The sequence below is a fragment of the Ooceraea biroi genome, chromosome 4 (assembly GCF_003672135.1).
Source record: "Ooceraea biroi isolate clonal line C1 chromosome 4, Obir_v5.4, whole genome shotgun sequence".
NCBI classification, from domain to species: Eukaryota; Metazoa; Arthropoda; class Insecta; order Hymenoptera; family Formicidae; genus Ooceraea; species Ooceraea biroi.
In genome coordinates, this window is record NC_039509.1 from 6,400,656 (window position 1) to 6,428,112 (window position 27,457).

The 27,457-nt window shown below is 37.4% G+C and overlaps 4 protein-coding genes and 9 non-coding genes across 20 annotated transcripts in view; 1 reads left to right on the forward strand and 12 right to left on the reverse strand.

Moving 5' to 3' along the window:
- Nucleotides 1–8,623, reverse strand: part of LOC105282530 (synapse-associated protein of 47 kDa) — a 64,431-nt gene extending 55,808 nt beyond the window's left edge. Inside the window, exons 1-3 of one of the 2 annotated variants that reach the window (XM_011344552.3) lie at nucleotides 8,269–8,623; nucleotides 5,640–5,843; nucleotides 5,070–5,155 (exon numbers count right to left, since the gene is read on the reverse strand). In XM_011344552.3, the coding sequence (XP_011342854.1) occupies nucleotides 5,070–5,155; nucleotides 5,640–5,843; nucleotides 8,269–8,408 (430 nt within the window). In that variant the 5' untranslated portion in view covers nucleotides 8,409–8,623. The remainder of the gene's footprint in view (nucleotides 1–5,069; nucleotides 5,156–5,639; nucleotides 5,844–8,268) is intronic. The other variant, XM_011344553.3, reaches the window with a different exon arrangement.
- Nucleotides 8,624–9,684: 1,061 nt separating this feature from the next.
- On the reverse strand, nucleotides 9,685–13,749 carry LOC105282531 (mitochondrial pyruvate carrier 2). Of its 2 annotated transcripts, none has more exons than XM_011344554.2 (4): nucleotides 12,060–13,506; nucleotides 11,911–11,951; nucleotides 11,224–11,420; nucleotides 9,685–10,886 (listed from the first exon to the last, which is right to left on the reverse strand). In XM_011344554.2, the coding sequence occupies exons 1-4, from the start codon at nucleotides 12,163–12,165 to the stop codon at nucleotides 10,817–10,819; spliced, it is 414 nt and encodes a 137-aa protein (XP_011342856.1). In that variant the 5' UTR covers nucleotides 12,166–13,506; the 3' UTR covers nucleotides 9,685–10,816. The 2 variants fall into 2 exon arrangements, with proteins under 2 accessions (XP_011342856.1, XP_011342857.1); XM_011344555.3 differs by lacking the exon at nucleotides 12,060–13,506 and adding an exon at nucleotides 13,513–13,749 and having other exon boundaries at nucleotides 9,686–10,886.
- On the forward strand, nucleotides 13,600–16,363 carry LOC109611175. 2 transcript variants are annotated; one of them, XM_026969373.1, is made up of 3 exons: nucleotides 13,600–13,979; nucleotides 14,104–14,139; nucleotides 14,256–16,363. In XM_026969373.1, the coding sequence occupies exons 1-3, from the start codon at nucleotides 13,631–13,633 to the stop codon at nucleotides 14,309–14,311; spliced, it is 441 nt and encodes a 146-aa protein (XP_026825174.1). In that variant the 5' UTR covers nucleotides 13,600–13,630; the 3' UTR covers nucleotides 14,312–16,363. The 2 variants fall into 2 exon arrangements, with proteins under 2 accessions (XP_026825174.1, XP_019888261.2); XM_020032702.2 differs by having other exon boundaries at nucleotides 14,267–16,363.
- A 1,307-nt stretch (nucleotides 16,364–17,670) lies between these two features.
- On the reverse strand, nucleotides 17,671–25,566 carry LOC105282532 (apoptotic protease-activating factor 1). Of its 5 annotated transcripts, none has more exons than XM_011344558.3 (14): nucleotides 24,533–25,566; nucleotides 23,439–23,706; nucleotides 23,056–23,239; nucleotides 22,401–22,538; nucleotides 21,999–22,313; nucleotides 21,654–21,889; nucleotides 21,436–21,565; nucleotides 20,266–21,345; nucleotides 20,109–20,158; nucleotides 19,543–20,029; nucleotides 19,386–19,456; nucleotides 18,968–19,295; nucleotides 18,494–18,895; nucleotides 17,671–18,401 (listed from the first exon to the last, which is right to left on the reverse strand). In XM_011344558.3, the coding sequence occupies exons 2-14, from the start codon at nucleotides 23,624–23,626 to the stop codon at nucleotides 17,889–17,891; spliced, it is 4,122 nt and encodes a 1,373-aa protein (XP_011342860.1). In that variant the 5' UTR covers nucleotides 23,627–23,706; nucleotides 24,533–25,566; the 3' UTR covers nucleotides 17,671–17,888. The 5 variants fall into 5 exon arrangements, with proteins under 5 accessions (XP_011342860.1, XP_011342858.1, XP_011342861.1 ...); XM_011344556.3 differs by having other exon boundaries at nucleotides 24,146–25,566; XM_011344559.3 differs by having other exon boundaries at nucleotides 22,401–22,529; nucleotides 24,146–25,564.
- Nucleotides 25,567–25,646: 80 nt separating this feature from the next.
- Trnag-ucc lies at nucleotides 25,647–25,718 on the reverse strand. Its single transcript has one exon. It is a non-coding gene; the product is annotated as a tRNA-Gly (tRNA).
- A 265-nt stretch (nucleotides 25,719–25,983) lies between these two features.
- Nucleotides 25,984–26,055, reverse strand: Trnag-ucc. The gene has a single exon. It is a non-coding gene; the product is annotated as a tRNA-Gly (tRNA).
- A 92-nt stretch (nucleotides 26,056–26,147) lies between these two features.
- Trnag-ucc lies at nucleotides 26,148–26,219 on the reverse strand. Its single transcript has one exon. It is a non-coding gene; the product is annotated as a tRNA-Gly (tRNA).
- A 90-nt stretch (nucleotides 26,220–26,309) lies between these two features.
- On the reverse strand, nucleotides 26,310–26,381 carry Trnag-ucc. The gene has a single exon. It is a non-coding gene; the product is annotated as a tRNA-Gly (tRNA).
- An 89-nt stretch (nucleotides 26,382–26,470) lies between these two features.
- Trnag-ucc lies at nucleotides 26,471–26,542 on the reverse strand. Its single transcript has one exon. It is a non-coding gene; the product is annotated as a tRNA-Gly (tRNA).
- A 90-nt stretch (nucleotides 26,543–26,632) lies between these two features.
- Trnag-ucc lies at nucleotides 26,633–26,704 on the reverse strand. Its single transcript has one exon. It is a non-coding gene; the product is annotated as a tRNA-Gly (tRNA).
- Nucleotides 26,705–26,794: 90 nt separating this feature from the next.
- Trnag-ucc lies at nucleotides 26,795–26,866 on the reverse strand. Its single transcript has one exon. It is a non-coding gene; the product is annotated as a tRNA-Gly (tRNA).
- A 90-nt stretch (nucleotides 26,867–26,956) lies between these two features.
- Nucleotides 26,957–27,028, reverse strand: Trnag-ucc. Its single transcript has one exon. It is a non-coding gene; the product is annotated as a tRNA-Gly (tRNA).
- A 92-nt stretch (nucleotides 27,029–27,120) lies between these two features.
- Trnag-ucc lies at nucleotides 27,121–27,192 on the reverse strand. Its single transcript has one exon. It is a non-coding gene; the product is annotated as a tRNA-Gly (tRNA).
- Nucleotides 27,193–27,457: the final 265 nt, after the last annotated feature.

Sequence of the window (27,457 nt, forward strand, 5' to 3'; positions counted from 1 at the left end):
TATGCAATTATAGAGAAAACAAACAAATTTAGAAATATTGAAAAAAATAAAAAAAGTAAAATTTTCTTGTCAGCTCTACGTTGACTATTTCTGGGTCCGGCAGAGGGCGAGAACCTGACTTATTTTGTTAATTAAAAGTAATCCCCCGACTTCATTGTTATCTCTGTGCGAAAAAACTGTTGCCAGGAGTAACTAGCGTATTAAATACGAGAATACGGACGGGGCGCGTATGTAGCGATATAGAGGTACTTTTAGCTTATTTTTGAAAAATGCGTTTTCAGAATATGACCTTATCATGTATGGTTGAATTGTCGTTAAATATGCTTGAAGTTTTGCTGAAAGATAAATTTTAAAATTTTCAAAAATTGTGGAGGGGGAAAGGAATTTAGAAAAATATGACATTTTCGAAAAATCTGATCGCACTGTTATAAAGTACATTAGAATCCATAAAACTTTTACTTGAAACTTTTTCTTATATGTTTTATTGTTTCGACGGTATTCGCTAAGAAATATAAAACCCGATTTTTTTCAAGAGGGTGTTTCACCCCCTTAATGGCAAAACGGGCCGATATAAAAAAATATGTATCTCATATTTTGACCTAGACAACAACATATTCAAAGCTTATCAAAATCGGCGTGTGACACTTGGGTAGTGTTACTTGTAAGTACCCAGGTATATGTGAACATGCCAGGCCAAGGACGAATCTGTCCAGTCCGCTTCTTTCCTCTCTCATTCAGCGTTTGTCACTCTCTATCTTGTTAATCTCTGCTCAATTCATGCTGCAATGATGAACGAGAGAATATCGCAAAATCGTGAGATTGAAAGAGAGAAGCCGACAATATCGAAAGTCGAGAATATCGGGATTCGTTTATATCTCATGCACGCCGTGGAACTTGCATTTTCTCGATTTGTATTTCCTATGATGCCTCCTGAGTAGATGCTACGGAAATTGCACTTTTGTGCAGTAATTGCTCATTCACAGCGGGTACTTTTCGCAACGAGAACGATGATCTGTACGATAAACGCTTTTGTTTTCTAATAAAGTGTTGATGCGTTTGTAAATCGTTAAAACAACTGAAAACTAAATATCCTGTAACTTAATATATTTTATTAGAAATTACAAGCAAATAAAGTATGGTAAAGTATGGTAGATAAATCCTATTGTAAATATTTAAGTACTTGCAGCATCAATATTAAATAAATTTCTAATTTTTGATAAATGTTCAAGAGCATGCTCTCTTGATTCATAATAAATATTCCAGCAGATACATTAATATTTTATTGTTTGTATGATATAAGTACCGTATAAAGAGCTTTTACAATCAATTGTATTTGCGTTATAGTTACTATTCCAGCGGACGCCAGAATTCCACGCTAAAGTGCAAATTTCACGGGCCGATGCTTCGATTGGATCGATGGGAACCATACAATGCTGTGTTGTACCTTGTTTGCGTAAAGCCTCTCGCGAAATCCATGCGGCGAATCCATTTGTTTCGGTGAATAAAGACAGAGGTATTTGCTCCGATTACAGCTTGCACTTGCGTACCGTAAATCTTTAAACGCGATGCATTTACGCGGTCACTATGGATATCATTTACATATTTATATAAAACGCATCTCGGAGCGCAGAAATATCCGGACTCTTCGCGTAGTCTCGCAGCTTTAAACCTCATCAAATATTCCAACTCGACCGACCTTCGTGCAAATTTTCAAAGTGATCAAATACACCAAGCTATCCTACTAATGTTTGAGGATTCCGACTCTCTGCGTACATTTTTGCACCGGGCAATTTATGAAAAGAGAAGCTATCCAAGGGAAAATTTCTATCAGCACGCTTTTCCACTTTGAGCGTTTGCCTTTGTGACTTATTCTTTGTCTGTAAGACCGGTCGACAAAGTATTGATGAAAGCGCGATTCTCGATAATACCATTGTAAACGCCTCAACGAGTTGCACGCAAAGCGCAAAAACGCTAGAATCAAACGTTTTCCGTTTTTCGCTTCGTTTTCCGAATCACTCGCGAAACGAACGCGCGGGAAACATTATTGTCACAGACAACAGATCAAAAGAGACATTCGATTGTGCATAAAATATAGAAATTATGTAATAACAAAACAGCAATGTACAACCACTAAGGCACTGTTAATATTTGAGAGATATGAAGATAACTCCCACAGGAAGGATTGAAATAACGTTTTCTCTCGTACTTGCGGAAACAATTCGCAGATGAGACAAGAGAAGAATATTTAAAATGAATGGAGACTGTGGACACACTTTATTCCACAAACAGATACGATGCATTTTGTAATGAGAAGTAAAAAGACGACTTAAAGAAGAGCAGCTATGTTTCAACATTATATACACAGCGGGGTTTATCTTATGTGAGTAGATTTTAATGCAAGCACCTGGATATCTGTCCTTCCATTATTTACAAACGACAGTGAGTTATATACGACTAGGGTCATTTTCGAATCAGGAGAAAGAGAAAACGCTCTTCCCAAAGAGACCTCCCTAAAGGGTACATATAATTTCAGAGTATGATATCTATGATGGCGCTCTCGGACTCACGTACAAAAAAGTTCACGAGATAAAGGGTGCATGAATGATACAAAGGCAACCCCTCGGGAGAACAGAAAGAAGATACGACCGCCGATACGTTGTATCATGTGCGCATAAACGTATAGATAACCATTCCCGGCAGAAATCGAATTTTCTGTGAGAGTATATGGTGATTTAATTGTATGTGTACTCAAAGGAGCGGTGTTCAAGAGAAATTGACCAGCGCTTGTTACTAATAAACCGGTCAGGTAATTTAAAGGACTTTTCATTTACTAAAATGTCCATACGTGCATAGAATTTGCATATGAAATTTCAATATTTCTTAAAAAGACTCTTCCTTTAAATATCATTATCAAAATTATATGCTTTGATCACTGCACTAAAATCCCAACTGTTCCTTATAAATTGATACAGATTAATATTATACCAAAAAAACAAGCGAGTAATATTATTATACAATGCGAATACTACAGCAGCTTATCATGCGTAATTTTACCTCAGACTCGACTGATAGTAAAACGAATCTAAATAAGTAAACGTACATTGATACAAATTTTTCTCTGAGTTTACTTTATCCACGTGTACTCATAAAAACTTTCTTTAAGCACCGTTGTTTCTGCAGTTTCACTCTCGGAAATTCCGAGAATGCACCTTGCCGAAAGTTTACTTATGTATATAAAAATGTGTATGTTTCTCTAATTCGGATGAATATGTACATTTCACTCATGACGTAAAGTCATGACTGACTGCATCGACGTGCTGAGGTTTCAGAATATTTCCGCGGACTTATTGTGTTTTCCTCACCGATTCTTTTTCTTACTCGATACGATATAACGTATGCTAGCATTTTCTCTCACGCCACTGAACGCGCCGTTATAAGTGTCCCCTGAAGAATTCCGCGTGCTCTTACGAAATAAAATACGATCATTATGCGAAATATATCAGCTTGGCCCATGGGAGAAAAAAAACAATGAAAAAATAATTGAAAGCATAAACACAAGAATAGCGACACATAACGACAAGTTTCGGAATGTCGAAAGGGAAAAATAGTAAAAAATAACATTGAATAAGTACAAACGAAAGCACGAATTTTTGAGATGCAAGCGGATCAATTCTCTATGTGAAACACGGAGTATAACAAAGCACGACCTACTTCCAAAGAAATCATTATTTGTCGACGCAAATGCCTAAGCTGCTTTGAGTAACAATAAAATGCTAAAGCTATGCCACGGATATTACGAAAAATATTGTTTCTACAGTAATCCTTTAAGCTTTTAAAACTTAATATTAAATGCATCAATGTTAAATAAAGATTAACTTCAAATGTTAAAGACTTTGCAGTACTTTAACAACAAGACAATAATTAACAATGCTCTTCAAATATTAAAACTTACGCTTGCGAAACTTGAAGCAAAAGATTTGCAGAAATTTTTAAAAGCTCTTTCGACATTCATTGATTAATTCAATCAAACTCCAGACAGATTATCGGAATTATTCGTAGCACGTGATAATGCATCTGATTATAAATCAGTAATGTCCCATCCTTTAATCGTATTATTTCGATGAATCCATACTAAATCTTTTGCTTGTAAAGCATGAAGTACCGTTAGGTATTTTAGCTATGAATATGCACGTTGCTTCGTAGCCATTTCAGGAAATCAAATCTCTATTGTGGAGATGTACGCGGACTGGAAACGAACGATCATACATGAATGGACATCGAAACGAATGCATGCGAGACACATGTTTCATCTGTGCCACGATCAATATCGCGCACTCTTTCAACTCCTATAAATTAAATCTTGTAGTGTTAAACTAACAACGTCATGTGTGTCTATGCATTCCGTTACTCTTCTATCTGCACCATGAAGAAAACCAATCTGCGCGATAGATATCAGTGCGCTGATGTAAGCCGCGATTACAGAGGCTTTTCAACATCTTCTCCTGTACTTACAGACGTAGATTTAATTAAAACTTCTCCTCATCATTTTTAGAGAAAGTCACAGAGTTAAAGGATCAATTAATTTTTCCCTGCCATCACGGCAAGTACGTGCAAATGCCCGAAAATTACGATCACAACTTTCACGATTGGATCACAACTTTCAGGGTTGTTCCTTTGCTTTTTCTTTTTAATATCAAGGTGCTTGACAATCAGTGAATGGACGCAATATCAATAAGCTGCGGAATAGAGCGAACTTTTGAGATGAGTAGTTATATATTCGACATACGCTATATATCAATTTTGTCTACCTAGAGGTAACTTAAACACGGCGTACTTTACGTAACATTGCAACGATAACATACGTTGACGCATATCAACGGCACATCAACGCGTTTAAAGTGATGTATGTCGGAAATTTACCAAGGCGAGTCTCGTGAAAAATACTATGTAAGACACTTCAATCCCGAGAACAATGTAAATGATAGCAAGAGTGATTTCCGAGACAGCTATCAATCTTCACCAAATTTATTCACACCATACTAGGTCTATATTAATGTAACAGGACTTACCGGCACCAAATGCCTGTTGTCCATTTTTGTCATCGGTCGGGGTGCCTTCTAAACTCGCAGGGCCGCTGTCCGCACCACCGGTCGCACTATAAAAAAAACATTTTCCACGTTCACTCCATCATTTAACCAACGTAACCGAGTACAACGTGTTGTTCGCAAACGCACGTAATAGTATTGGATCGTTGCATATGAAATATTGGATTTCAAAAATTACAGTTTCATAAAATGCGCTTTTACGAAAAGCGAAAACATCTACTGATAATCAAGTATTATTCAAATAATTCTTTTATAAAAAGCGCTTTTTTGTTCAAGTAAATTTATGGGAATGGTTGAAAGAAGAATTGAAAAACTCGTAATAACATTACTTTACAACTATAAAGCTGGATAGAATATTATGAAAACAAGCTATAAAGGTAACTCTTCATTCTGAGAAATGTTGCTAAACTTTTTCAATTACTTAATGTAACTTGTTCCATCAGAAATGATCTAAGGATAATATAAAGTTACACTATATGTATGCAACGACGTAACAAAGTATGAAACATGGATATCATATATACCGATGCTCACCTGCTTGCATCGTCATCCTTTACTTGCTCGCCGACGGAGGTCTGGCTCTCTTGAGGTGGCTGGCTCTCTTCTGTCTCGGTTGGTGGTGGAGCCTCACCCTCACCAGCCCCGGTACCGCGGCTTAACCCAGGTATACCACCACTCAACCAACCGGACATTTGACTCTTTACTCCGGCAAACATTTCCAATTTATTGCCTTTTGGGCTGCGAGACAAAAGAGCATATTTTTTAACTTTGGAAAGTCTATGAAACATATGTCACAGAAAAAGTCTGTGAAATATTTTAACAAACAATGACATCATAATGTTACTAAAAAAATTCAAACTTTCCAGAATATTTAAACTTCAAAGATGACAGATTGAAAAACATGAGAGAAATATGACAGATTCTAAATTGATAGCAAATAATTTGTCGAGTGCAAACGAGTGATGTTATCACGAATGAAGCGGCCACGCGGCAAGTTTCCATTTCGCAAATTCCATGTAAGCGTGTGCGCGCCAAGTGGATATCGATCGAACATAGAACATCACAGGATCATACGGAATTGATTTTGCATAGAAGCGCATGGACCGTTCTGTGTGCAATGATATTTGACGCGTGCACGCATGATTTTGCAGTAAATACAGTGTTGAAATGCGTAGTCAAATGCTCATGACGTAGTAGCGTCGAAATCGCGAAAGTGTTCACTAGTGGTTTACACAAGCTTTCTATTAGTACGTATTGTGACGACGTGATGTTATCACGTGTTATACGATCGTCCATTATGCGCGTATTAATCCGAAAATGTTATAACGATCGTATTAAAGTAGACGCGAGAAAAGGCAGACGAGGGAGAGCTCTACTGCGTATTCCTTCATACTAACACGACGAAAATGATGCAAATATTTACCGAAAAGTAAATATGCAACATAAATTAATACCAATGTCAATTTTATATGTTAAAAATTAACTGGGCAATTATCGCGATAAAATACCACGAAAAATAAAATAATAACGATTTATTATAAAAATTTTTCGAGGTAAATCACTTTGTTATGTTAATGATTCCAAGCGTTTGAAGGCTTTGAATAAATATTGGATAAATTTATACGTGAGAAAGAAAGAGAAATTTACGAGGACATGTAAATTGCAATCGATTACATTTCCGAATGGGGCATATTGATAACGACCTATCAATACGCATTAATATTACCGCGAGCGCTTTTTGTGTCAATCTGAACATGAATCTGTGGACATTAACTATACACGCGTGTCAATCATACAACTCATCGTACATGACAATACCATACGTTATTAAACGCTATAGGCCACATTGTGATTCCTCTGCATAGTAAAAGCATAAGTTGCTACTATAATGCGTCATAATAAACTGACATATATTATAAATGAAACATCGCAGCTTTGCATGTTATGCACCAAACTGTTACGCTCCAAGATTACCGCACGTATGAAATTGCGTTCGCTGCAATTCGCTCATTAAATACATCGCTATTTCTACGTCGCGATTGCGATTACATCTAACTGACCTATTAAACGTGACACGCGACATGGTGCATCCGATCACCCACGTTAAAGAAGACCGCAATTTTGCAATTTTCACGCAAAGAGAATTGGATCTATAATTGCGATTACGAGTTGGAGACACTATTTGATCGCGTCTGCTTCTTTGAGTTCAATTTTCTTTTGCCTTTGAGGTGAAGTAAACATTTATTCAAGCTGTAGATTGGAAGAGGAGAATGAAAAGAGTAAAGAATGCGAAAGACACTGAACTGCAAAAGAATAGATCAATCGCCAGTGCGAATCAACGCGAACGGACGCGCGTTGATCGGCGCGAAACATCAGGCTTCGCGCTACTTTACGTAAGTCGGGCGTTATTGATCTAATCTCGAAAATGCATGCGGCAAGGAGGTTGTGCCGCTACTTTTAAACGGCGACGTTTCGCGGCGCGACGCGATGCGCAAGGGAAGACGTAGGAAACATTACGCAGTGGGAGCGTGCGCGAGTGAGAAAAAGGGATTTCCGGAATGAAACGGCAGGCGTGACGATGCCCGCGAGTTGGCGCAGCACGGGAAATTTTCGGAGACCGTCATGAGTCTTGAACAATTAAATTCCATTAACCGGAAAATGAAGTCGTTATAATTTTATCGAGTGCTTGCTCACGTGCTTGCGGAAATGAAGTGCACGTTTATTTATTGCACACGCATACACACACACACTACACATTCACTCACACCGCGAGTTGCGTCGTGCGGCTTAAAATCGTTTTTCGCGTGACATCGGAAATCGTACTCGCACCGGAATCATACCGCTTTCAGCCATCACCGTTAACGAGGGAGAATCTCGCGGGAGAAGCGTCGTTCATCGAGCGGGGTTACCCGGCGAGGGGATCGATTTCGCGCGAGGCTCGCGCGGTGACATTCGTGACGTGCGTCGATCACGAGCGCGCACGCACGCACGATCTCCGTGGTGAATCGCGTAGAGTTACGACGGACGCGCGAGCGCGTTATCGCGACGAGTAAGGTGCAGAAACACGCGCGGGTCAACGGACCGATCAGCGATAATTATTGCCGAGTGAGGCGCCGAGGAGGAGCGATACAGGTTATGGCAGAACAGTTACGGAACGGCGTACCTGGTGTTGTTCTTTTTCTCGAGATCCGCGGCGGTCTCGGCCTCCGGGGAGGCGGCTTTCTGCTCGGGTGGCAACTCGCTGCCGTTCTCGGGCTTCTTGCCCATCCAGGTGGACACCTGATTCGTCAGACCGGAGAACATTCTGCGACGTGCGTCGACGGGCTGGCGAGCGAAGTCTGCTCGTCCCTCTCACTCCCCCTTTCGATCAAACGACCTCTCTCCTCGCTTGCGTACTCGTCGGAATCGAGCGCGAGCGTCACCGAAGCCCTCGCGGGATCGGAGCGACGACGGATACGACGTTGCCTCGTCCGTCCCCGCGACAGCGCGACTACGAACTGCGTAAGCCGCACGTGCACGCGCGCAACTCGCACGGCGCATCCGCCACGAAGTCGGCGCCGGATGGCCTTGCGCGGTCGACCGGCGAACTACCGGCGATCATCGATCGCGCGCGTCGCGACGCTACGCGGTGCGACGCGCGCCGCTGTTTTTCGGGGTATAAGTTACGTTACGCGAGTGAGAGAGAGAACTGCTAACGGGATAATGGTCAAAGGAACGTAATGCGATAACAATTCCTTGCATAATTCGTGTTGACTGTTCGAATGATTGCTTGAAAATTTTTCTTTGGTTTAAAGTGTAACGTAACTAATTGTACGTGTTGAGACTCGATCTCGATCGCGGTGTTTGTTATAAATTTTAATATATAAAAGATGATTGATGGGATAATTGACAACCTCTGTTGTATTAATTCTTTACTTACAAGCATCGTACGCACACAAGGATATTTTCTCTCGATAAATGTTTGATTTATGGGAGAAAATAAATCTGCTTACACCTCCATAAGGCGCCATGTTGAATGACAAACTTCAGAGGGGTTTAAAAATCGATCCTTTTCAAATCCAATTTGAATTTAAACTTTAAACTTCGCAGAAATTGGAAAACCGAATGTAATACATGTAATTCCCGAATTAATGCATGTATATTCGCGCTTGGCAAATCGAAATCTATCGTATCGTTTTAACTTAACATCCGTGACGCTTCCGAGAATCGTAATGCACTTCGCGGAAGCGTGATACAATTCCATTAGTCAAACGCGAGAGATATCTATCTCGTTTTCCTGATCGATATGAAAAGTCATGCTGGGTACTTGGGGGAACATAAGCAGACTTTGATGAGCATTGTTCCCGTTATTAAAGCGCGGTATCGAGCGCGCGCTGTTTTACATGTGCCTGCAGTGACAATGAGAGCCGCGCGCGTGTAATAGCATCATGAAGATAAACGTCACTTTAGTGCCTAATGACTTACCATTATCCATAACGCGTATATTCGCGGATACTACGCGTCGTGCTGAATTTATAGCTTCGCAGCGCGCTCGATCGTTAAGCGGTCGTTGTTCGGCGGGTATTGAAAGCGAATCGACATTAAAAATATCTGTCATTTATTTCATCCGATTAAGGAAGCGAGGCAGTTACAGCATTAGTGGAATACAAGGATAGCGCTTTGTACATTTGTCAGGGGTACCGCGTGATTTTATATACATATAATTTCGCGCTAACACCTATGGTGGAAGCACCGTGAGCGTTAACGAGGTAGAACTCGAACGCAACTCGAGGTAGAACGCACGTGGCGCATGACGACCGTATTAGCGATCCGATAGCGCGCAACGCTGTGTCACTGTACAGCAAATGGTCGAATTTACGGTGTCAGTTACTTGTGGCTGCCGCCGGCGATCACCTGGTAACCTTTTCACAAAAAGGTACAAAAAAGACGCCAAGTGCACGCGCTGGTTGGTTTTATGAAAAAGATATATGACAGCGTTTTAATAAAAAAAAATGTTTAAACACTTGGCGCCGTGCTGGATTAACGGTTCACGTTTGAAAACCAGCAACGTCAAGTTTTTTTACATTTACAAATTTTTTGCACTCGGTGTCTTTTTTGTACCTGCTTTTGAAAAGGTTTGTCAGGTGACTGGAGTGCGCCGATGGCAGCGCGAGTAAATTCGGCACCGCAAATTCGAGCATACTATACAGTAACAAAGCGTTGCGCACTATCGGACCGTGTGATGTTCTCTATGTGATACATTCTAATACATGATAATATAATCACCCAAGAGATATCGCGAAGACGTTCGAGGGGTGTTCCAGATTAAACGCCGATCAGACGCTCTTCAAATGTTTAGAATTATCACTTTGTAACATTGTGGGATGACGTTGATTTTCGTTTGAAATTACGTTCAAAAGTTACATCATGTTCGCACTACAGGCGACGCTCGGTCGTCAACGGATCGAACGCGATTATGTTAGGTCTTCCTATAACACAGTTTGAATCAGTTAGCATATAATTTAAGGATGTATCGTTCGTCCATCTTCTTTAGTTTCTCATTTGCATTAAGGTACGTATTGGTCGTACACATTAGACATATCACTGAATTATTCGTCAACGTAAACTGGTAACATAAATATTCATGTTCATTTCCTGGAACACGAAATAACGAGGCAATTAAATATATCCTTATTTTTGTCGTCTAGGAATGTGTATCTATACAGTTGTCGTCAGTGAGCCGCGTCTGATGGAGCCGCCATCTGATTTGCCGCTTCTAAAGCCGCTTGTTGACGCTGATACCTGAAGCAAATATTAAATCGGCATAGTTAAAACACTCGGAGAGCAGTGGGAAGCAATCGCGCTTGAGAGACGTCTCTCTGATACCCTGCGACATTAAGCGATATAAATAATGCAAGGAGTCGATGAAGTCGACAGACTGCTAATTCTCTGGCATTGTTGAGATTTTATGGAAACTGCGTATAAAAATAACCAGAAGTTTTATTTTAGACAGACTTGTCGCGGAGAACGAGAATTAGAAGTACGATAAACAATGTGCTTGTGACTTTTAATCTTTAAAACGGAAATGTCGGAAATTTGATGCGATAACGCGACTCGGAAGATGCATTGAAATAGTTACCTGAAAGCCCTTAAAATTTGGTATATAGCCGTACACGCTACGAAGAGATTCACGCTAAAGAGGTTCCAGTTTTTTGGCGTGATGGCTAAGGAATATCTGGTCCAGATCAATCCTGTGATCCCCAAGGCACCAGATTGACTGATGGAGATTTTGCTCGCTGGCCTCTGCAAATCACCGACGCCGGCCATTACCAGACCCTACAAATATCAAATGAATTTATTTATATAATTTATCTCTCATTAGATTTATTAGGCTTCGAGCGCGCATTTTATCTTGTTTTTTACGATGCAGTATGTAAAATATTTTAACTATTTTTGGAACATTCTGTCCATTTGCCAGCGTTGATTACGCAATAACTGCCTTGGAACAAAATTGGTTTGCACATTGGCCATATATACGCACGCCAGCATAATATTATTCGATCATGTGACGCATGATATGAATATAAAACGATGCAACTGCGATATTTTTTAAAGTGATACATTAATTAAATGTGATTTAGAATGAATTTTATTTTTCAATGAAAAGAAATATTTTAAATTGTAAAAATATTTATTACAAATAATCTGTATTCGTGTAAACGTTTAGAATGCATACAAATATCATGGATATTTTTAATCTTTGTTCACTATTTGATTAAATTTATCGGAATTATGACAGATCGATATCGAAAAAGATATTACTGACCCATTTAAAAGCCGGTGCCCAGAAGAAAATAGTCTGCGGACCTAAAAGAAACACAATACGTTGCAGTCGACGTAAAATACGGTGGAACGCAATGACACAATACGTAATTTAAAGTACAGTAATTATGACTTGTTTTTTGTTAAACTTGCCTTGCACACTAGACGTTTTGACAATTATTTTAGAGTATGAGAAGGAGTATAGGAGAATCATTTGTGCATAATTAAACAATAATTCAACTCCTCGCTGCATATTCATTCAAAAACAAATATTTACAAGATATTTCTAGCCATTATATCATTATCGAGGCAATTGATTTTTTGGAATGCATTGACACAATCATGGCCATTTTATGTTTGTTTTATATTCATTATCAAACATTTGCGTATTGTGCACGAAGAAATATAGTCGATATTTTAGCGCAAACAATATAATCAATGCGTCACTGTTATTGATGCATGCATACTGCATCATGCGCGAACACCCTCGCGTTCTTGACCGACTCTATTCGTTCACTCTGTCTTTATTCAAGTTTCCGCTCTCGCAGCCCAAGTAAATTCGTTGGAACAACTTTAGCGTGAACACGAAACTGTCGTGGCCTTGCTTCCATTCACTATGTAATTCGGTGAAGGCATACTCGCCTCGGCACATTAGCGAGCTAGATGAAATCACGCATTGCAGAAAATAGGACAAGCTAACGTGATGTCCGTACGTTTACGTGTATTTCTGTGCATGTGTCTTGAAATAATAAATAAAACGTCATTTATACGGTTTGTTTGATGCGTTTTCTTGTCGACAGTCTCGTTATCTTATCGGAGTTTATTTGTGCCATATCAGGAATTGATTGCGAAATGCATAGACTTGTGTAATAGACATGATTTTATGAACTAGCCTGGTATATAAATCGCGAACGTAAAGCGTCTGCGAGCAACTCGTAAGGTTGATAAGATCATAAGATCAACAAGATCACGCGTCTCGATTAGCGACTATATACGTACGACTACGAGTAGTAATGAAGGAGGATAAATCGCGTGTTATGTAGATTAGAGCGAGCAACGCGACCTATATTAATCCGGTATACGAGATTTAATTAATTAAAGAACTGCGTCGACCTTGGAAAAAAATGCATCATAAAGAGTTAGGTTGTTTGCTATTCGCCTGGCATCGTCGTCGGGTCGCGATTAACGCTAACGAGATGCGGAAAAATGCATACGTCATACTAGTCGATAAGGGAACGGCAAGATAAAACCGCGATTGTGGAACATTCCCTCGCTACTGTGCTATTTGTCATTGCGGAAGATATAAAAACGTCAATCCGGGCACAATTGTTCCAAAATTAGCTGCAACGTCAAAAGCACAATCGCGTAGCATGACAGGAAAATTGATACGTGTAGCATGCAAATCATGAACCAGAACGTGATCGCGGAACGAAGTATTATTTATACGCGGAGAACACGCTATCCAAATGCATTTTTCCCATTTTCCAGCACACCACAGAAGCGCGTCACGCGTGTACACCCACGTACACGCGCACACACGCGCATGTCGTACACGTGCCACCTGCTTGGCGTGGCCTGAAGGAACGGATCGACCGCTCTTACTGACCAGCTGGATGTTTCCACAGCGGCTGTAGTTTCTCGGGCACGAACTTGCCGATGGCGTTCATCGAGTTCCTGTAGATGACCGACATGGCTGGTACAGCATTCGCAGGGTCGTCGACTCGATGTACGTGGATCGATGGCTCTGCGGGCGATCGGAAGTTATCAAGCGGAAAACGGCGAATCAGCAAGACGGCACACAAGCGAGCGGGACGACGGTCCGCGCACTGCGACCGAGAAACACCAAGTGCGTGGCGATTGGCCGCGTTGCTCGGCGCGCTCGCCGCTCACCCGCGCCTTGCCACATCCCAGCAGGTTGCAGGAACGAGACGCTGCTCCCCAGCTCGAGGATGAATCTGCGCCTGTACGCGCCAGGCTTCGAACGTTTCGCTAGCTGGTCCGTGAAGAGGCAAATAGAATCCGTGATGCGACGATGTAACGACGCGATGGCTGCAATACGCTCGTGCTCAGGAGGTAAGGAGAGAATGTAGGACCGGGAGTGGATGCAAAGCTGAAACACGGATAAACATGAATGATGGATCGATGAAAAGTTTGGTAGACTATTAACGATATAGGAAATTTTTTCATTTTTTCATAGATAGGATGATCTACTTCAAATTTCGGAAGACAAAGGGTATGTTAAAATCTAAAAACAATTTTAATTGTATTATAGATACAACTAAAATTGTTATATAATTGTTACATATAATATAATGTTTTTTTAAATTGTTTTTTAATTATATATATAAGAACTAATGCAGGAGAGATACATTCAAACAGCGACCTTGCGGAAGTGTACTTGTTGACATTGGCCAAGAGTTCCAAATCGGATAGCCAGATGCTCGCCAAGTTTCTTACGACGATTAAATTCTCTCTATAAATAAAACAAGCGTTAGTTCCGTATTGATAAGATCGACCTGTGTTTTTCGGATATTATCTCGAAAAGTGATCTAAGATATCTTTGTAGGAAAATTATAATATATATAAACTAAGAAATATAATTATAAAAATATATAGGTATATGATAAGGAAAGAGTAATAATTTGGATAATTTATGATAAAGATCGCATACGAGTGTACAAAGTCGTGTATGTGTATATACACGACACAATTTTTATTGATATATCTGTATCAATATATTTTTATAACAATAATGATATAAAATATAAAAATGTGTAAATAATATATGTACAATAAAACGAGATAAAAAATTGAGCTCAGCGGAATATTTAATTATGCCGATTGATTGCTCATTTTTGAACAACCTGAGCAACCTTTGCTCGCGCTCGCAATACATCTCATCAAATCAAGGATAAACTTACATCTATTTATCATTCATTTATCTATTCATTTCCACTGGTATCAAAAAATTCTATCGCGTTATATCATATCGAGCAAAACCTGCGCTTTGCATTGCATTTTATTTATCCGTGTAAGAATTACATAAAGAAACAAATGAAGTTTTTCTTAAAGCATTAAGCTTTTTAATCAAGTAATTCATATTAATTATATGTAGAATCATTCCGCATCAGAGATGCAAGCTAATCCACATCACAAAAAGAATATTATCTTATGTATAAAGGTATAGAGAGATTAACAATTTCAATTATATATATTCAATTTCTTTTATATATATAAAAATCTATATATATTCAAATTGTTAATCTCTATATACGTGCTGATTATGAAAATAGTCTAAGTCAAAATTCTAAAAAAATTGAATTTATCACTTATTTTATATTATCGATTTACATTACAATTGTAGTATTGATTTATATTACAATAACATAGAAGCATTTTGATTTACTTAGACCACTTTCATAATTACCGGCACATTAAGATTCCTCTAAACTTATATATTGTATAGCAATGAGATCAATTCAAGCCCTCAGTAATACGATAATCCGAGATTTAAAATCGAGCACGTTAAAACATTGATAGAGTTAAAAATGCACAAAAATTAAAACATGTAAAAAAACTTATAAGATATAAAAAGTATATGTTATTCATAACATAGGATACGTTTTTCAACTCTAAACTGCAACTGAGAGTTCGATAAAACTTTTCTCGTAGAATTCGTTTTCCATGTTCGTCCCATGTTTTGAGCATTAACATAAATATATCTAGTAAAACATATGTAACCACAATCTTGATCACAATGAAGCTTTGATGGTAAGCTTTAAAAATAATGATATAACGATGTCACAGATATATCCACACTTTTAAACTAAGTATGTATAATTTGGTAAAGCTTGCGCTCATATAAGCTTCTAAGTTCAAGTTCACATAATAACGTAACTCTGAATGTCTTACATATGTATAAGGCACATGAATTACGCGTAATCAAATTTTACAACGTTTTACAACCGCAATTTGCGAGGGCTATTACATATATTGATATTATATGTACATACATACATGTATGAAACATGGCAACTATTTGACTGGATGGATCTATCAAAATTTGTGAACTGTCATGTTCATCAGTCTTACTTTTTCTAAATTCTTGATACAACACTGGGAAGAATAATACGAAAAGCACTTTCGTATCATTATTTTCTGTATCGAAAATACTTAACATTTTCGATACAAAAAACTACTACCGTTGTATCTATGAATATTATCTGTTTCCAACAATATTCCTGGCCATATTACATATATTCTATGTTTGATAACACGATTGATTTTAAACAATGTTATATTTATTCATTGCGAATTTTATAGTCAATATAAATGTCGGATTTATTTCTTTTGAAATTCTAATTATAAGATCCACTAAAATATTATCAATTATAATTATAAGAAATGTATTTAATAAGTGCGTTAATAAAATCATGATAGTCTTAATTAAGAAAGAACATACATGTATATCAATATTGTGAAAACAACTGTGCTTATTGTTTTGCCATTTCTTATTTTATTACATTTGGACATTTGGATATTTTTTATCACATATCATTGCACACTATTATGCACTTTGAAACTATTCCAGTGTTTTGTTCAATATTGCAAAAAATATAAAATTTCTCTAAAAATTCTCCTTGATAATTATTACGAAGTATTTGAATAATTTTCTTGTGGATGCGATTAAAAACACTATTTAATACATGTACAAAATTATCCTAATTCTCATAGAAAGGTATTAACAACTTTCTATCTGAAAATATCAAACAATATCTGAAAATGTCCAGATGACAGTCTGTTGAAATTGTTTTCCTATTTCTATTAAAAATGAGATTAACTGAAAGTTAACTATCTTGCGAGAGCATAGAAATGTATTTACATAGAATATGTACATTTGGCAGCTTGGATATTTGTAAAGGATTTACAAATGGCACAAATACATACATGTATTAGGAGTGTGATTTAGTTTTGGGGTTTTTTTTTAGTCTTCTTTCCCATGTCATGTAAATGTTTGGCAACGATCAACAATTTAATGCTCTGACAAGTTCTGAAGTGGATTGTGTTGGATTTTTGCGCAATAATGCTTACAAATCTACATTCTCAAACTTTTTTGGACAAAAATCCACTTCAGAACTGGCAAGAGCATTAAATTACCATAAGTTTCCATAAGAAGTCTATAACCCTCAGCCGCAGATTTTTTCCGATTAAAAAACAGGAGCAATGAATGTCGAAAATGCTTTTTTGGAAGCTTCATTTTTACGACAGTGCAAACATGACTTTCATTGCGTCTATTATTAGTAAATGACTAAATGTCATGGATTAATGTCAAAAGAATGAAGAAGCTGTCATTGGAATGTCTTCGAGAACGCTGACACTAGAACTATCTTTTGGAAAACCCTCAAAACTAAATGACATTCCTAATATATAACCGAATTGTTCTATCGTAATTTATCGTAACAGTGTCTGTTCTATAGATATATAGCAAAAGAGAAAATTGATATCAAAACTTGAATTACTAAATATTAAAAGAAATGCATATTGAACCTTAGATAAATAGTAAATTGGGCCAGACGTTTGATAAATGCAAGTGGCAGTGTTGAGTTAACACTGATGTATACTTCATTAACATAAACTTGAGCATATGTTAATATATGGTAACACATGTTATGATATTGGTTTCATTAAGATAACGTACTAATTCGTGTATCTTAATGCGATCCTTGATCGTACCATACCGATGCAGGTACACAGCATTTTTTTGTTTTTTTTCTTCCAATTTTCTATAACAATATAATCATTGGATCATATCGCAGAATATAGCGCCATCGTATCCGTGCGTTTACATCTTCCTATATTATTATAGGAATCCTTTTATCACACGTAACTGCACGTTTACAATATCGTATTTTGCACTAACTTTGTGATCAATCTATTTCAAAGAGAAACAGACTGCATTTTTCTATTATATCAAAACAATTACTAATCAATCAGCTTAAATGTATAAATAGACCCATAAGTATCAACCGTGACGTATTTATCAAAATCTGGCGAAATGCACACCTTCACGTTTCGACTCGGCGGCAATTCGACAACGGTCAATAACTCCGGTATCTCGGGATTCTTGCCTATCTTGCCCCTCCAATATCTACTTACGTCACTAACAACATTTGTAACGTCCGCAGTTGATTTCTCACCGTCTTGTAAATTGGCCACACCCGTGTCCACGCTTTGGCTGTTGGGTATGTGTATTCGGAAATTCGATGGCATACTCGTGCTGAGTGAAGGAGTGCTTGTACTGTGACTGATGCCCATTCGGCTCCTCCTCTTCGCGTTGTTCTTCACTAAAGCAATGTTCCACCAAACCATTTCGTCGTTCGTCAGGGAGAACAAGATCGGAACATCTATGGTAACAGGCGCCCAGGACAATTGGGCGATGGAATTATTATGGAAAGACAGTTTAGTAATTTCTGTCTTACTTTTGATATCGATAATCTAGAAACAAAGAAAAATTGTATAAATTTATACAAATATAATATACGTATTGGTAATAATCGCGAAATAAATTATTAGCAATAATCACTTACACAAATTAATCCTGTCTGAAGACCGACGGCGATGTATTGCTCATTTTGCGAGATATCGCAACAAGTAACTCTATGTGAGAAACCGTGGTTGTAATAATGTCGTAGTTTCATACTCGGCATCACCTCTGCATCCTCGTAGAGAGTGTACACGATTAAGTGATTCGGTTCTTTTATAATTGCTAAATATTTGTTATGGTGACTTAAACAGGTAAACGAAATATGCGTGTTTGGTAAGCTAGCGCCGGTTTCTTGGCTCATTAATCGCCAGGGCATGATAGTACGCCAAAGCGTCATTATACCATTCTGCGTTATTGTCATTACATGATAGTTGCTCAATGCATGAATATGAGCGATACATCCTTTACTTTCGATTTTGCACATCGGGTTAGAATGTTGCCACACCTGTGGACACAATTAACAATTAAAACATGTTCTTTTAGTACTCGATAAACAATTCATGTGTCTCATACGTACGTTGAAGTAATCGTCCAGCCATCCAAACACTACTAAATTTGTATTGTCGATATTTATAATCTTCACAAATTTAACTGGCTTATCCACTTGCGAGACAAGCTTGGTTTCATCGGTTTCTATGTTAAGCAACATTATGGCATGATTTTCCGTAACGTACACTATTTCCCTTCCATCAGGAGAAAGATGTAAGCTTAAAATGTTGTTTTCTCGATATTCAAATTCTTTTACTTTCTCCCCATACAGAGCTACAATATTTCTTGGATGGCTCTCTTTGACCACAATGTCCACTTCGTCAAGAGGTTTAGCAATAGCATCAAACAAGTAATTCCTAATTTGATAATAGATATTAGAAGATTTATTTAAAAATTAAGAGATATAAAGTGTGTAATGCATAAGCATTTAAGAAAAATGTACATACCTTGGCGATTTATCCGATTCTACTATTGGGAGTTTCCACCTGTACAGTAATTTATTGTCGTTTCCACATATCTGGCAGGAAAAAGAGAAATTTTATTACATTACGTACGTAATTTTAGAAATAATAAATTAAATATATCGGAAAGCGCAATACGTACGATGTGATAGCCTTCTTCCTTTAACCAGTAAGTATCCAAGGACGTGACGTGACTTCTGTAAGTCGCGACCGGTATCAATCCATTGAAAATGTTCCACACGTTTATGAAACCGGCGGAATCAGCCACGATTAGGTACGCACTATCGTGAGTCCTGGTCGCGCAGACGTAAGTTACCGAATCATCCTCAACGGAAGTCCTTACTACTTTGTTGAACTTGTACACTTGATTCTCGTCAGACATGTTTCGCGTCCATGTCAATAACATAGCTTCTTTCTCGGTGACAATTACCAACGAGTCATCATACTCGGGTACGTTATGAAGGAAGATTACCTTTTCGTTCTTTAATTGCAGATTGTAGCAGGAGATATATCGGTAAGTAGTATTATAGTCGTTTTCGCTGTACGCGTACCAGAAAACAACACCCGATTCCTCCATTACGTTCAGCAGCAAGCCTTGTACCGTAAATGTTATTCTCGTTAAGGATTTCCTGTAACAGAACGCATAATGTATTTAATTACATACGCACGCATCCCTCTCTCACTCTCTCAGAATGCAATTATACTTACTTTTCGATATCGCTCAGGGTAAAGATACTTTCTCCATATCGGTCCCATATCTTAAAACAATTACACATTATAATTTCATGATAACAGAGGATTTCAATGTATATAAAAAAGATCCTACAGTAAAAAGCTAATTTATGTGCGCTGATATATTAAATACCTGAATCGTTCCTTTGTCGGTACAAGCGGCGATACATTTATCCCTGTGTCCGAAGACCATATCCAATATAATTTCATTCCTCACCGAAAACTCCATCAAGCTGTCATCTTGTTCGTTAAAGTTTGCAAAAAAGCCAGACCAGCAGCTCTGTTTCTGCCGTGGACTTTCCACTTGCATGTGTTTTTGATCAAACATTTCATTATCGGACAGAGGGAACAGCTTTATTACACCGTTGCTGCTCAGTGACAAGAAACAATCACCATTCGCGGACACGATAATCTTTTTGATAAAGCAATCGTCGCTGTGGCCATTGAAGACCTTCTGCTGCTTACTTTCGCAATTCCACAGGATTATTTTGCCCGATGTATTTCCGCTCAAAATTAAATCAGGATTGTCCGTAAAAGACGACGTGTAGATACCAGTCGATATTTCCTCGGTTAATGGCATATTGACGTGCTCGACGTTGTCATGGTACAAGTACACATATTGTTGTCTCTTCATAGCCAGGTGCTTGGCAGTCTGCGCGACGTAATCGTCATACGGATGTTTCATAGCTATTTGTATTATGTCTAAGCATTTTTTACGTCTGTGTTGTCCGATCACGCTTGCTTGCTCTTGAAGGAACCTTTCCAGATCGAACACTTTTGCTTCGTATTCTTTGTTGCACAACGTAATGTGTTGTCTGTATTTTCTTAGATCCAGCAATAAATCATTTAAACCAGCATACATTATTTTAGCTTGAATGAAGTCAAAGTTTAAGTAAAGTGACCGAAATTTGGAGAATAATTCGGCTTGCTCCAAGTGATGACCAATGTATGAATAAATGTAATTATCATCCGGTAACTTTGAGAAATCGTTGGCGCAGTGCGCGCGATATTTTTCAATGACAGACTTGTGCAACTGCGTCAGTTCATCGTTCGTTAGCTTTTTCCGCAAATGGCATAGCAATAAATCATGTACACCGTAAACATAAGTCTTTAAGTCTTTGTTCCATTTCTTTGCTGCGAGTGATTTATGGCACAAATCCAGCATCAACTCTTCGACATGAAATATATTTTGTCCCCAGAGGATTTCCAGAGTCTACGAAAAATTTAATTATGTAATCAAGATTGCGTTGCAAGAAATTATACGTAGTTATTTGTTAAACATATTATATTTTATAACGCATACCTTTGGAGTTATGTTAACATCTTCACTAAAAACAGCTATAGTTGTGTAATGTTCTCTCAAATCTGGTTTTAGTTGTTCAATAGACATATCAAAAATAGTTTCTTGTTTTTGGAAGAACTCTCTCATTACTCTGCAATGATGGCATAATAGTATTTAGATTTTTATAATCGACATACGTAATTTAAAAGTTATATAATAATGTTCGTATATGTGTTTACTTGTTTGTCGCATCCTTTTTCCTCAAGCAATCCAGATAATACTTCCATCTATTGGGTTGTATTTTCATGTCGTGTTTAAATTCTTCAAATTGAGCAGCAAACATCGCTATAAGTAATGGCATGCCCTTACATTCTTCGTGAATTCTCTTTGCTTCTATAGGTAACTTGTTCACGTCCATTTCCAACACTTTGGCAAATAAACCTAGTGTCTCTGATTCTGTAAATCCATCGTTCATCTGAAAATAATATATATATATATATATATATATTTTGTTAAAAAATTCATACATACGTAATAAGCACTTTCATTTAACATACAGGCGTAACGAAAGCTAATAATAATACCTGTATTGTTATCTTAGGTCTCTTTCGACGTAAAATATCGATATCAGCAGTAAGAACTAGAGTCTTGCAATCAAAATCAAAAGTCTCAATAATCTTTTTGTCAGAAACATCATCTAAAATCAATAGAGCATTGCGATTTTCTTCCTTATTGAAGTAATGTTTGAAAAACCGGATCAAAGCATCCTTTTCCAGTATTTTAAATGACTCTGGTTGGATCTCCAAGTTCCTCACATTATGATAAAGTGTGTTTAACTGAATCAATATCTCCTCGTCAATTAGACGATTGCAAGTAAATTTAATCCAATAGACTTTGTTCTAAAACGAGAACAAAAGGAAATTAATTGTGTGCAAAAATATAAAACACTATTATAACATAAATGTAAAAGTAGAAAATCATCATACGCAGAATAGATTTTTCACTAATTTGATGTCCTTGAGGGTGCTCGCAGCTAAGCATGATTTTCCAAATCCTTTCATCCCATGCAAGACGATGTATTCCGTAGGATTTAATTCTCGTAAAGCCATTTTCAGCTGTTCCACCTACAAATATGATGTGCTACGTAATAGACAGCTATCTTACATATATTTTAGACTCATATCATGATACGCAGAAGCTGTTAAAGCGATAAACTCTATATAAACTTACAGTTACATTCATGTTTCCATATGTATGCATAAAAGGAAACAATTGAACTAGATAAGAATTAAAAATTGTCTATTGTAATAGATTAAATCTAATAATAGATGTTATTGAAAATTGTAAAGCCGAACAATAGCCAATATTCTATTGTTTGGTTGTTAAAATCATCAAAAGTGATATGATAAATATATATTTAGTAACAATGAAATATATTTTTATACGTATTATAATGTGAGATATTAGATTATACAGAGAATACAAATGAAATGCATCTAACATTTCTAATTGATACTTCACAGTTTATGGTCTTGTCTTATCTTATCATATTATCGATATATTCACAATCATAATGGTAAGACTGACTCATGTATCTTAATATATCAAATAATGCTTAGTATAGAATTTTCGTAATTATACCTTCTCTTTCCTGGTAACCGTTAATGGAGAAAGGGGTGGTACATTGGGAGGTCCAGCATAATAATCTATTTCTCCATTTGTCTCTATCTCATAATTGCCCAATAATTTATCTATTTCATCACTAAGCCAGTCATAGTGATGTTTTAACGATTCATGAAAGACATCAAAAGCGCATGCACCGCATCTTAAAAAAAGTGTTAATACAGACACTTAATAATGAGTTGCATTAAAGTCTGATTTATTGTAAGCATATATGTGACGTTAAGTCGGAATGTAATCTATAAAAATGTGACATGTAAGTACTGTTACTATTATAATAATAAAGTGACGATAAAAAAGATCTAAAAAAGCAGGATACACAAATATAAACAAAGCATACATACTTTGGCAATAAATCTAATAATCTTTCCGCTCTCTCTTCTTTAGTAGCTCCAATATAAATGTATTTAATATCATCATCTTTTAAGATGTATTCGGACTGCAATTGCTGTAGGATACCATTTTCTATATTCAAATCCTGAACTATGTTCATTCTCAAGCGACTGAGAATGTCTTGATGTGACACATCCATCTTTACGATATACAATTCACGGATTTAATCTATGGCACTATAATTTGTATCACATATTCTTCCACAGTCCTAATTTATATCTAAAAAATAAATATCCGTGCAGTCATTAACAGAACTCAAACAGAAAGAGAGAATAATTTTACTATTTATTTAAATTATAATACATTGTTATTCAATACTGCGTAGCAATAAATGCTCCGAACACGAAACATCACGTGTATAAAAACGTATATTAAAAAATTAATATTCGTGCCGTCATTAACAGCACTCACAGGAAGAGAGAATAATTTTTTAAAATTATTAAATCTATTTATTTAAATTATACTACATTGTTATTCACTATCGCGTAGTAATAGAGCGTAAATGCTTTTCACGAAACACCACGTATACGAAAATACGTTCTTCGATCTCACTTCAGCCGTAAATTCGCCTTTTTCTTTCCTCTTTGCCGATTGCGTCAGATTTTGGGAATTTGGCAATCTATTTTAATACGCGCACATTAATGCGAATACTACCTACACAATCCACTCAAATCGCCCGATGATATTGCGATTGTCAATAATATCGAATAAAAAGAACATCGACGGTCGACGACTCTGAAAATCAACTAACTCCGGTAAACTAGCCACGGCAGAGGAACCTGCAAGGGATCCTTGATGCTGACAACGAACAATAAACAGGAGCAGGTATCAGGTACTACTTTTTCCTACAACTACCTGTTATGCGCGCCGTATTTTTCTGACGAAACGCACTCTTTTTGTTTCCTTTATTCGAACGAGCGTAGCGTGAATTGGAACGCAGTTTTTTTGTCACGATTATTACTTTTTTTTCTTTTTATACGACGTTTTACGGAATTGCCACCTTAATATTCCTGAAAGAATCTTCGTGTTTAATTAGAATATATACCTGTTCGTTCCTGTTTTTTTTCTTTTTTTTCCTAATTTTTCACCTCTTCTTTTCGAGTAGACGTCCTCTCTCGCTGACTCGCTGATCGCTCCGCACCTTCCTATCCCAGGATCTCAGTTGTGCGACCGTAGAGTTACGTTTTGAAGACGTTGAACGCGAATCTATTCTTTGTTCGAAAATCTGAGTAATCTCTTCTAGTCGCTGCAGCACTGCAACACTCTCGCACGGTACACAAGCAACTGAAGGCGTGTTCCCGTCTATCTGCGCTCCGAGGCGATGTTGTCTACGCTTGCGCTGTTGTCAGATCGTGCGAGCCCACATGCTCGGCCATTGGCTCGAACGGCTCGCACGACAAACGTGACCAATGTCTTTCCATCATCAATTGTTTTCCAAATAACAACATGATGTATACCTGCATGATAGCGAGATTGTTGTTAAAAAGTCGATCAGAGCGAATGTACAAATAACATTCGAAAACTTGTTTATTTTAATTTGGAAAACTGTGGATGCATCTCATAATTACTGACACAATGTTCCCAACGCCGTCAGCCACAGTCTACCAATCATTAGATGCAACGTTGCAATCGCTTCACAAGAGATCGAGAACGCACGGAGATAAGGTCGACTAGTGCTGCGCTCTGCCGTTGTAGCGAAGAACTAAGAAAATCGATCGAACCTGTTAAACTATCTTGTTTAAGGATTATAAGTAATTATTTATTTTAAACAGAAACGATATTTGTAAAAACAAAGTTTAATATTAAATTGAAAATTTTTTATTAAGTGTCAAGAGTATGTTAAGCACTAAAGTTAAGTGTAACTGTTCTTGATACCTGTTGATCATTACATTGGTGTATTTGAGGAAATCTATTTTAGAACTTATATTTTAGCAGTCTCATCAAAGAGAAAAGAATTTTCTTCTCTTTATCTTCCAGTTAATAGTTTATTATCGTTTAGTGATGAGAATTTTCAGTTCCTTTCCCTCACTTAAATGTCAGTACGATGATTAACTGATTAAATCAGGAATATCATGCATTAAAAAATTTATGAATATTATTACTAAACATAAATATTTAAAAATTTTTAAAAAGTAAAAAATATTCCAAAAATAAACACCTGCGATGGCCGGGAATCGAACCCGGATCAACTGCTTGGAAGGCAACTATGCTCACCATTACACCACCATCGCAGATGTCAAGTCAATCTCTTTTAGAGTAATATAAGCTGTCTTACTATAGCAAAAGTAAAATTTTGAACAAAGAAATTCTGTGACAAGCAAGAATCAAAATCAAATATATTATTTGAAAGAAACAAGAAAATCACGAAATAACTATTATATTACCATCGTAAACAGAAATTTTACATATATTGAAAAAAATATAAAATAAAATTTATCACTTATATAGATATTTATTACTTAATTATTATCTTCAAAGAACAAAAAAGTAAAAACCTGCGATGGCCGGGAATCGAACCCGGATCAACTGCTTGGAAGGCAACTATGCTCACCATTACACCACCATCGCAGATAGAAATGCAAGACATAAAATTGCAGTCGCACGTTACAAACTATAAATTTTCTTATAAAAATAAACATTTCACTAAAAAACAAAATTCCTGCGATGGCCGGGAATCGAACCCGGATCAACTGCTTGGAAGGCAACTATGCTCACCATTACACCACCATCGCAGATAGAAATGCAAGGCATAAAATTGCAGTTGCACGTTACAAACTATATTTTCTTACAAGAATAAACATTTCACTAAAAAACAAAATTCCTGCGATGGCCGGGAATCGAACCCGGATCAACTGCTTGGAAGGCAACTATGCTCACCATTACACCACCATCGCAGATAGAAATGCAAGACATAAAATTGCAGTCGCACGTTACAAACTATATTTTCTTACAAAATAAACATTTCACTAAAAAACAAAATTCCTGCGATGGCCGGGAATCGAACCCGGATCAACTGCTTGGAAGGCAACTATGCTCACCATTACACCACCATCGCAGATAGAAATGCAAGACATAAAATTGCAGTCGCACGTTACAAACTATATTTTCTTATAAAAATAAACATTTCACTAAAAAACAAAATTCCTGCGATGGCCGGGAATCGAACCCGGATCAACTGCTTGGAAGGCAACTATGCTCACCATTACACCACCATCGCAGATAGAAATGCAAGACATAAAATTGCAGTCGCACGTTACAAACTATATTTTCTTATAAAAATAAACATTTCACTAAAAAACAAAATTCCTGCGATGGCCGGGAATCGAACCCGGATCAACTGCTTGGAAGGCAACTATGCTCACCATTACACCACCATCGCAGATAGAAATGCAAGACATAAAATTGCAGTCGCACGTTACAAACTATATTTTCTTATAAAAATAAACATTTCACTAAAAAACAAAATTCCTGCGATGGCCGGGAATCGAACCCGGATCAACTGCTTGGAAGGCAACTATGCTCACCATTACACCACCATCGCAGTTGAAAATCCAAGGCGTAAAATCGCGGGCGCACGATACAGACCATATATTTTCATGCAAGAATAAACGTTTGATTAAAAAGTAAAAATTCTGCGATGGCCGGGAATCGAACCCGGATCAACTGCTTGGAAGGCAACTATGCTCACCATTACACCACCATCGCAGTTGCAAACTGCTTGCATGTTCATGGAAACGTTCCTGAAAGAGTTATTGATTTCTACCTTTCTCTTGGATGATTTCAGATAATAGATAACAATTCATCGCCGCAAATCGCCGCCAATCAACGCGCTACTCAGTCTGCGGCGATTTAATCGGCGTCCAATTCGTTTGCGCGGAAACGCCATTCGCGAGCGATTTTTCATGCGCGATATAATCGCCGAATACCGCACGGATAATGAACGCATCCAGCGCATTGTTTTCCGCTCGTC

What these genes read in the sequence shown, in the direction of transcription:
- LOC105282531 (XM_011344554.2), bottom strand. Translation starts at nt 12,165, where the DNA reads ATGAATATGCAGCGAGGAGTTGAATTATTGTTTAATTATGCACAAATG. An exon ending in GGGCACCGGCTTTTAAATGG is followed by an intron (nt 11,421 to 11,910) that starts GTCAGTAATATC and finishes TGATATTTGTAG; the next exon opens with GGTCTGGTAATGGCCGGCGT. An exon ending in CAAATTTTAAGGGCTTTCAG is followed by an intron (nt 10,887 to 11,223) that starts GTAACTATTTCA and finishes TATTTGCTTCAG; the next exon opens with GTATCAGCGTCAACAAGCGG.
- LOC109611175 (XM_020032702.2), top strand. Translation starts at nt 13,631, where the DNA reads ATGTACGTGGATCGATGGCTCTGCGGGCGATCGGAAGTTATCAAGCGG. An exon ending in AATACGCTCGTGCTCAGGAG is followed by an intron (nt 13,980 to 14,103) that starts GTAAGGAGAGAA and finishes ATTTTTTCATAG; the next exon opens with ATAGGATGATCTACTTCAAA. An exon ending in CAAATTTCGGAAGACAAAGG is followed by an intron (nt 14,140 to 14,266) that starts GTATGTTAAAAT and finishes GAACTAATGCAG; the next exon opens with GAGAGATACATTCAAACAGC.
- LOC105282532 (XM_011344558.3), bottom strand. Translation starts at nt 23,626, where the DNA reads ATGGATGTGTCACATCAAGACATTCTCAGTCGCTTGAGAATGAACATA. An exon ending in ACCCTGAGCGATATCGAAAA is followed by an intron (nt 20,030 to 20,108) that starts GTAAGTATAATT and finishes GTTCTGTTACAG; the next exon opens with GAAATCCTTAACGAGAATAA. An exon ending in GGCTGGACGATTACTTCAAC is followed by an intron (nt 18,896 to 18,967) that starts GTACGTATGAGA and finishes TTGTGTCCACAG; the next exon opens with GTGTGGCAACATTCTAACCC.